General features: G+C 48.1%; 1 protein-coding gene across 1 annotated transcript; it reads left to right on the plus strand.

The window, feature by feature from the left end:
- Positions 1–1,445: 1,445 nt before the first annotated feature.
- VGLL1 (vestigial like family member 1) lies at positions 1,446–5,654 on the plus strand (the record flags this gene model as incomplete). Its single annotated transcript, XM_044685251.1, has 3 exons — positions 1,446–1,838; positions 4,385–4,444; positions 5,578–5,654. Coding segments are annotated over 3 exons (530 nt in total), but the record flags the coding sequence as incomplete, so codon positions are not given.
- Positions 5,655–9,491: the final 3,837 nt, after the last annotated feature.

Here is a 9,491-nt window from a genome sequence, read left to right on the forward strand (position 1 = left end):
GTGTGTGAGAAATACCAGATGAGTAGCATAGAGGGGAGAAAATGAGATCACTGGAGGGACTGTGGCCAGGATGCTGCTGCCTGGAGGAGATGGGATACAGCATTCCCAGAGAGGCACCACCTCACAACTCTGATCTAATACAAGCCAGGTACAGAAACTTGTGCCACACTTCCAAAGCTGGGGGTTTTATTAGTGATTCCCAGGCTCTCAGAGCTGGAGGAGGCCTTGGGGGCAGGGTTCAGCTTAGACCAGCCTCCTCATTTTAAAGAGGAAGTAATTATGCCCCAGGAAGAGTGACTTGACCAAGGTCACACAGAGGTTCAAATCTAAGTTCCTAACCCTAAATTCTGAGATGGGTTCATCTTTCAGAAGCACCTATTGGCATGGGGTACTGTGCTAATGCCATACAAAGGAACCTCCACAGTAGCTTAGATCAGAAACATTGCTTAAGGAAAAGAGATGTGGCCACTCTGTCTTAAGAGTCAGTCTGTGGGCTGGGCTTCCAGCTTTGTGACCATTATTTGAATTTCAAACCTGGGTCTTGTCATCTTCAAAAAGTAGGCCTGGGGGCGAGGGGGCAGCTGGGTGGTTCAGTGGATTGAGAGCCAGGCCTAGAGATGGGAGGTCCTGGGTTCAAATCTGGCCTCAGACACTTCCCAGCTGTGTGACCCTGGGCAAGTCCCTTAACCCCCATTGCCTCGCCCTTACCACTCTTCTGCCTTGGAACTAATACATAGTATTGACTCCAAGGCAGAAGGTGAGGGTTTGAAAAAAAGTAGGCCTGGGCACGGTCCTGCCCAGTAGTACTAGAACGTTAGGACTGGGAAGGACCTTAGCAGTCTAGTTCAACCTGCTCATTTTGCAGAAGAGAAGGTGAAGTCCAGTTGAGCAATGCCGCATGGGCGCAGAGGTGCTTGTTAATACGTCACCTCCTTCCATCCCCTCAACAACCCCAAGAGAAAAGGGTTCTCATCCTTGTTTTACACGGAAAGACGACGAGACGTAAAGGAGATCGGATCATTTACCTAAGGGAAGTGGCAGAGTCCAGACACTAGGCTGGGGCTCCTCACCTCTCACGCTGGGCCGGGCTACAGCAGGGAGGGGGCCAGTGCTGTGGTGGGGGGGGAGCAGAAAGCGGCCACCCATCTAGCCTGGCCTGTCCACCAGAGGTTTGTAAGAACTGGATGGCTTGCCTCTGGCTCCAGCGGTAGGATTTAGTAAGCTCTCAGATTGCTGCTCCCCACCCTAATGTCCTCCCAGCACACACCCACCATGCCTGCACATGGGCCCGTTTCCAATACTGGCTAGATGGCCTTAAGTGAGTCCCCGTATGGATTCTTAGAATGTCAGTGGAAAGAGACCTTGGAGACCTTCCATGCAATGCAGTCGGGTGTCGTTGCTGTGTCTGGCTCATCTCACAAACTTTGCAAAACTTTCCTTTCCAGACAATCAACTGTCTCCAAATCAGTGGAGTTTCAACTCTCACTGGACCAAGCCAGGGCCGGAATTGGCCAACTGCGGATTGAATATGTCTGTGGCCCAAGACTCATCGCTGATGGTTGCAAACCCACGTCCTCAGCTCGGAGATCTGTGGCATTTGTCTCCTGTGGCCAGTCCAAGCCTTGCTGAGCCTGGCTATCCTCCTTCCTCCTTCCCCAGTTTCCATCTAGCCCAGGGAAGTGAGCATGAGAGGAAATATGGTTCCCTCCTGAACCTTCTGCAGCATGACAGGTGCCTCGTGTACCCTATGCCACCAGCCAGGAAGCAGCCTAGAAATTCTGCCCATGGCACTGGGGCCACCAACCTGCTCCCTCCTAGGACTCTCAGCCCTGATGCTGGTAAGGAAATGCCTATATGTGACTCCGTGCTAAGGATTCCTTCACTGTTTATCCTCAGCTGAGAGCTAGTTAGCATGGGGGAGGGAGGCAGGCCGAGATGCCTATTGCTGCCATCACTCTGGAAACTTCAGCTTGTCCAGAGCTGTAACTAGGGTGGGGCGATCAGGGCTTTGCCACATGCTGCCAAATTGTAGAGGGGCACTGCTAGCACTTTCAGTTCTTCCCCGATTTAGAAGCCACTGAGTTTAGCACCTGGTTAGCAAAAGTAATTTGTGAGGGGGCAGCTGGGTGGCTCAGTGGATTGAGAGCCAGGCCTAGAGATGGGAGGTCCTGGGTTCAAATCTGGCCTCAGACACTTCCCAGCTGAGTGACCCTGGGCAAGTCACTTGACCCCCATTGCCTACCCTTACCACTCTTCTGCCTTGGAGCTAATACACAGTATTGACTCCAAGACGGAAGGTAAGGGTTTAAAAAAAAAGTAATTTGTGAAACTTGGAAGCTTGCTTACCAGACAGCAGCTTTGGCTGCCCATTTCAGCTCGCCCCGTGGGAACTCTTGCTCCTTACCCCACCTCACCACGGTAGTTAGTCTCTCTTGCTGCGGTCTCAACATGTCCTGTGATCTCCGCCATGCCATCCCCTCATAAGTGAATGCCTTGTGTCACTTGCCCTAGGGCAATAATTGTTAAAATTACAGTTCTGAGCTTTCCCATGTACTCTCCCCAGTGTGGGCTGGGGAGAAAATAGGCCTTTAGCAGCTAAGGCATTCTGGAGAGGGTCAGCTGGGCTGAATTGGCCAGAACCTTTTACCCCAGGCTCTGCACTGAAAAGATGAGCCGGGAGCCAAACGAGAGTCCAGAGAAAGTCTAAAAGAGTATCAAGACAAGCAGAGAAGCAGCAGGACATCATGCTTCTAGTCCTGGGCTCTACCATTAATCATTACCTTCCCCTGCTCTGGGCCTTGGTTTCTCTATCTGCAAAATGAGGTGCTGGACTGGGTGCTCTGTAAGAGGGCCCTCCCATCCCTCACTCTGAAGTTTTTAAGATTCTGGGGCAGCTGGGTAGCTCAGTGGATTGAGAGTGGGGCCTAGAGACAGGAGGCCCTGGGTTCAAATCTGGCCTCAGACACTTCCAAGCTGTGTGACCCTGGGCAAGTCACTTGACCCCCATTGGCCACCCTTACCACTCTTCTACCTATGAGCCAATACACAGAAGTTAAGGGTTAAAAAAAAAAGATTCTATGGCCTTGGGCGAGTCACCTAACTATTCTGGGCCTCCGTTTTTGCCCTAGAAAATGCCAAGATTGGCTTAGGTGATTGCTAAAGAGAGTCCTGACCAGCTCTACCATCCCAGGATCCTTGGTGAGGCATCACAAGGTTATTTTTTTTAAACAACCCTTACCTTCCATCTTGTAGTCAATACTGTGTATTGGCTCCAAGGCAGAAGAGTGGTAAGAGTAGGCAATGGGGGTCAAGTGACTTGCCCAGGGTCACACAGCTGGGAAGTGTCTGAGGCCAGATTTCAACCCAGGACCTCCCATCTCCAGGCCTGACTCTCAATCCACTGAGCTGCCCAGCTGCCCCCTAAGGTTACTTTTTATTAAAACACTTAGTGTGACTTCGGAACACATCTATAGAAGGAAACTGCATTCTGGGAAACAGGTTGGACAGCTATAATGGCAATACCAGACTCCTGGATGAAAAATTTGAGATGTAACCCAGGGAAATCATTTGAGTGACTCCATTCACACAGCCCCTCAGAGGTGGATTGCTGGTGGCGGGGACCTTACCTTCCAGCCCTTCAGGGCGCTCCTACTTTTCATTAGTACCCTTCTCCCTGATCGCCGAGTCCCCTGCCCACAATCCCTTCTTCCCTCCCAGAAAAACGTCCTGGGCAATCTTGGCACTCTTGAAATAGAATGCTTCTCCTTTTAGTCAGGGTGTGGGGTGGAACTGGCCTGAGCAAGGGGAAGAGGATAAACACTGGATTGAGTCAAAGGACTGGGGTGTGAATTCTCTCTTGCCCTTTTACTGCCCGTGTGGCCTTGGGCAAGTTACTTCTTCCACCTCTTCTTCTTAGTTTCATCCTTTGCAAAATAAGGGGGTTGGACTAGATGGTCTCTGAAGGCCCTTCTAGCCTTTAGACCTAGGATGCTGGAAGCTTTGTCCTATTCCTCCCCCCTAAAGGAATTCCACCCTTCACACAAAACACATTCTGGCAGAAGTGGGAACCTCGGCTACTGTCCAGATTATCAGCCGGTACCTAACAGCAGTGGTGACTGGGGCTGCCCAAGCCAGTGTGAGCTTTCTTGGCCCATCTCTTAAATCTCTAAATTCAAGGAGCCAACAACTGTATTTTTGACCATAAAAGTGCCTGTGGGGGGAGAAACCAGCCACGGGGGGAGAAACAGAGCAATGGCGAAGGGAGGAGGCCAGCCAGCCAAAGCAGCCGGGATGCCCCTCGCCGGTATCTGCCAGTCCAGTTGGACCCTACACCTCCTCCTCACAGAAACTCTATTGACCAACCACCTCTTTTTTCCTCTCTTAGGGAAGAAATCGAGTTCCTTCCAAAGCCTAGAAAATAGCAGCCCCAGTCTGGCTAATGGAAGTAGGTGTCTCCAGGACACTTTTCCTGGGCTACACATATGGAGAATTCTCAGTGCTGATAAAAGCAGACCCCTCCCACTCCTTCAATTTGCCAGAGGCTTCTTCTTTAGAATAGCCTGATGGTCTGGAAGAGCCCTCACACTTTCTAGCTTTGAAAAATTCCTGTTTACCTTTCCAGTAGTCACTAACAGACTTTGGTGTAGGAGCCAGCCCAATTAGCTCAGTTAGCTGAAGTAAAGCAGCCCAAAGCCCCAAGGGGGATGAATGTGTCTAAGGGACTTGAAATGCTTAGTCCCAGATGTTCTGTCCGTTACTTTGCTTCAAGGACCACCCACGACTCTGCTGTTGGAACAAATGCCCACTGAGGCTGAATGCCAAAATGATTGCTTACATAAAAGTCTAAAGGTTCTAAATTCTGGAAGGTTCTGAAGCAAAGCCCCACTCCATCCGCATGCAATGAGATTGAAAGGGCTCTGGGTTCCAATCTGACCTCTGCTACATATGTGACACTGGCTGTGTCCCTTTCCCTCGCTGGTCCTTGGTTTCTACTTCTGTAAAATGAGGGGATGTGGCACAGTGGCTAGAGTGCAGGCCTGGAGTAAGGAAGACCTGTTCAAATCCAGCCCAAGACACCTACAAACTGTGGGATTCTGAGCAAGTCACCTAAATTAACCCTGTTTTCCTCTTAGAAACTGTGTGATCCTGGGCAAGTCACTTAAATTAACCTTGTTTTCCTCATCTATAAAATGAGCTGGAGAAGGAAATAAAAAACCCCTCTAGTATCTTTGCCAAGGAAGCGCTAAATGAGGTCACAAAGAGTTGGATACAACCAAACGACAGCACAAATCTTTACTGTCCCTTGCAGTTCTAACATTCTGAGTTTCTGCCAAAAAGCTAATTAATCAGTCAAAAACCATGTAGTAAGCACCTACTATGTGCTGGGCACTGTGCTAAGCACTAAATTCCACAAGTGGGTTATGACATATCTAAGTACAAAGGGGGCATAGCTTGAGCAAGTGATCAGAAGAGGGTTAATCGAGTCACAGAAGACTTCTTGATGGAAACAAGTTTTATGTGAACCTGAGTCAAACTGTGATCCCCACATTTCTAACTTCTCTTTTTGTTTTCATTCAGACATAGAAACAAATGCTGTTTCTGCACCCAAATCTGAGAGCCCAGGGCATCCTGGAGAAGTTAAAGAGCCTAAATGAGAAGAAAAAGGCCCTTGTCAGAGGCCTGCGCATACTGCTATGGGATTTCAGCACTGGCACAAGAGCACGCAACTGCTAAGCTGATATTGAACATCTCGCAGCATTTGCTTGGGGCCAAAGCTGACGTGAACCGTTCTGTCAAATGGCAAAGTGAGCTTTAGTTAGTGGGTTTTTCCAGGTAGAAGACAAGATTGTTCTGTTACTAACTGGATACTTCATTGCTGTCTTGGTGACGTAAGCTTTTTGCCATGGATACACATGGGGGAAAAAATAACACAGAACTCTGCATCTCAACTACCTATAAACCGTCATGTTTTTCTCTCGTTTCTGCCATTAAAGACAGAGCTCTGTAAACAAACCCAGAGTCTCCAGAAAGTTGTCTCCTTCTCGTTGTCTTCATCCTAGACTTAGACTAGGGTCATGGCACTTGAATTAGTTAGGACCCCCAAGAGCATCCCCCAAACCCAATCTCAATGGTCAAAGGACTTTGGAGGCCGCCTGGTCTAACACACACAACTCTAGACAAGAGTTCCTTCTATAACATTCCCAACAAGCAGGCGTTGATGTCAACTTGGATGGTCTCTAATGTCCATCCCATTGTGGTTGCCTTCCCTCTGAATACTTTCAAGTTCGTCAGGCCCTTCTTCAGTTCAGTTGTGCCTAGAACTGAGCACAGTATTCCAGAGCAGAATATATACAACAGGACTCCCTGTGATCTCCTGTATTCTGGACACTTGACCTCTCAACCCCAGCCAAGATCACATGAATCCTTTTGCCAGCCATATCACATTGTTGAGCCACCTTGAACGCATAGTCCACACTGCCTCCCGCTCCCTACTGTTTCCAGATGAAGTTCTGCCTAGCCCTGTGTCTCCAATCTTGTACTTGAGAGGTTGTGCCCATTCTTTAAAACCCAAGTTTAAGACTTTATCTCTATCCTTATTAAATTTCAGCTCATTATTTTGCCAGTTAAGATCTCCTCAGTTCTTGCTTCCATCATCTTTTGTGTTAACTATTTCTCCCCTCTTCGTGTCTCAAGGCAATTTGAGAAGCACGTCCTCCATGGTTTCAGCCAAGTCAGTGAGAAAAATGTTCCGCTCAGAGGCAAGCGTTGGTTCTTAGGGTGCTCGCTCCTGGGGAGAACTCCTTCCAGGCTGAAAACTGAACAATAAATTTGAGTCCAGCCATGCTGCTGGTTCTAAAGCTCCCTGACTATCATCATTTAGCCCAGATTTCTCCACCTCGTCCACAAGAAACATGTCAAACGCTTTGCTAAAATCTAGCTGAACTAGAGGCAGTGTAGCGAAGGAGCATCGTTTTTTCCAAGACAGAAGGTTTGGGTTCCCATCCTTCTACCATTATCTGGATGACCCTGACAAATCATTGGATTTCTCGAGACCCCAGTTTTCTCACTGTAAAATGAAGGACTAGATGGCTATGAAGGTCCCTTTGAGCTCTAAATCTATGGGCCCATGATTCTAGATCAATAGCATTCCCTGACCAAGCTAGTGACCCTGTCATAAAAGGGCATGGTTAGTCTGCTGGGGCTGTTCTTGCTCACAAAGAGCCCTACCAGAGCTCTTTTATCACTGCTTCCTTTTCTAGACATTCACTAACCATCCTTTTAATAACATGCACTAGGAAGCATGGTGGAGCTCCCTAACACATGGTTAGACGATTCCATTTCTCATTCCCTTTTTATTAACCCATTTGCCCTTCTATCATGTAGTACTGTTTCCATTCTCTGACAACCTTCAAAAATCACTGTTGGGGGGCAGCTGGGTAGCTCAGTGGAGTGAGAGTCAGGCCTAGAGACGGGAGGTCCTAGGTTCAAACCCGGCCTCAGCCACTTCCCAGCTGTGTGACCCTGGGCAAGTCCCTTGACCCCCATTGCCCACCCTTACCACTCTTCCACCTATGAGACAATACACCGAAGTACAAGGGTTTAAAAAAAATCACTGTTGGTGGGGGCAGCTGGGTAGCTCAGTGGATTGAGAGCCAGGCCTAGGAATGGGAGGTCCCGGTTTCAAATCTGGCCTCAGACACGTCCCAGCTGGGTGACCCTGGGCAAGTCACTTGACCCCCACTGCCTACCCTTACCACTCTTCTGCCTTGGAGCCAATACACAGTATCGACCCCAAGATGGAAAGTGAGGGTTAAAAAAAAAATCACTGTCGGTGGCTCCATGTTCACATTCACCAAGTCTTCAGGCCCAAAATAACAACAGGGTCCCTTTTATGAGATTATCCCATTTTTTTCAGTCCCTCCAGTTCTGGCCCTAACACTGAACCAGAAGATCCTTTCTTGTGTGTGAACTTAGATGGATCTCACCATCTATTCCTCCATGGAGGAGCTGCCGGGAAGGTTCTATTCAGAAACTTACTGAAAGGGGCTGCTGTGTTCTAGGCACCATACTAGACTCTAGGACGACAATGACAAAAAGGGAAACAGTCTATGTCTTCAGGGAGGGAGACCACTTACATGCAAAGAAAATAAAGCCGAATAATAGAAGGAAATGTAAAGGGGGAAAGGATGCCAATGGGTGGAGGAGGGTGCACAAGAAAGGCCTGAGCTAGGATCTGGAGGAAGCTGGGAATTCTTTAGGGCAGAGGTATGAAAGGAGTGCAGTCTAGACTAGGGAAAGAAATGTGGAATGTCATATACTGACAATACTTAGCCTGAAATAGAGCGTGTGGAAAAGGGAAGAAATATGAAGGCTGAAAAAAAGGGTGGGCCAGCTATGTCTGTGATGACATTGCTTGGGTGTGTCCGACTCTTCCTGACTCCATTTGAGGTTTTCTCAACAAAGATGCTGGAGTAATTTGTCATTTTCTGCTCCAGTTCACTTTACAGAGGAGGAAACTGAGGCAAACAGGGTCAGGTCACTTGCCCAAGGTCACACAGCTAGTAAGTGTCTAACACCTGAATCCAGGGTGGGCACTCTATCCACTATACCACCTAGTTATCCCATCTCTGCTGTAGGGGGTTTTAAATGCCAGGCTAAACATGATCTGGGTAACTAATGACTGTTTTGGAGAAGTGACACGATAATATCTGTTTTTAAGAAATCTCACTGGTTTAATGAGGGCAAGACTGGAAGGAGAAAGACTGAAGCTATTACGGTTACCTAGGGAAGAAGAGAAGAGAGTCTAGGATAGAGGCTATGTAATGGATGGATGTGGGAGGCAGAATTCACAAAATTTGGTTAACTGCCAGATCCAGGTCCTGAGTTCGAAAAGGAACTCAGACAATTTGTAGCCGTGTAACCCTGGGCAAGTCACTTAACCCCCCATCGTCTAGCCCTTACCACTCTTCTGCCTTAAGGCAGAAGGTAAAGGTTTAAAAAAAAAAAAAAGGCCTGGTAACTAATTAGTTCGGCCCAAGGGCCCCAGGCTAGTCCCAAGTAGCCCCGGGAATGGCCGGAGGTATTGTCTCAAACATACCTCAGAGAAAGGCATAACTTCAATTTTAGGAAAAATATTGGCTTGGAAATCAGAAGATTTGGGTTCAAGGTCTAGCCAAGAAGACCCCAAATGGGGTCCCAAAGAATGGGGCACTGCTGAAGAGCCACACACTTATGTATGTAGCTGGAAGGCTTGCGAAGCACTTTGTATTCATTATCTTACTTGCACTCTAAATATTTTTATCTCCATTTTACAGCTACAGAGCCTCAGTCCCCTAATCTGTAAAAGAGAGATAATAAAACTTTCATTATCTACTTCACTGGATAGCCCCGAAGAACAATCAGATTTTTTTCCAGGGCTCTATGTAAATAGAAGCTATTGTTATGTTTCCCTCCGCCGCTCCTAAAGTAGCGGAAGGAGACCTGGGATCACT

The sequence above is a fragment of the Gracilinanus agilis genome, unplaced genomic scaffold (genome assembly GCF_016433145.1).
Source record: "Gracilinanus agilis isolate LMUSP501 unplaced genomic scaffold, AgileGrace unplaced_scaffold8027, whole genome shotgun sequence".
NCBI lineage: Eukaryota > Metazoa > Chordata > Mammalia > Didelphimorphia > Didelphidae > Gracilinanus > Gracilinanus agilis.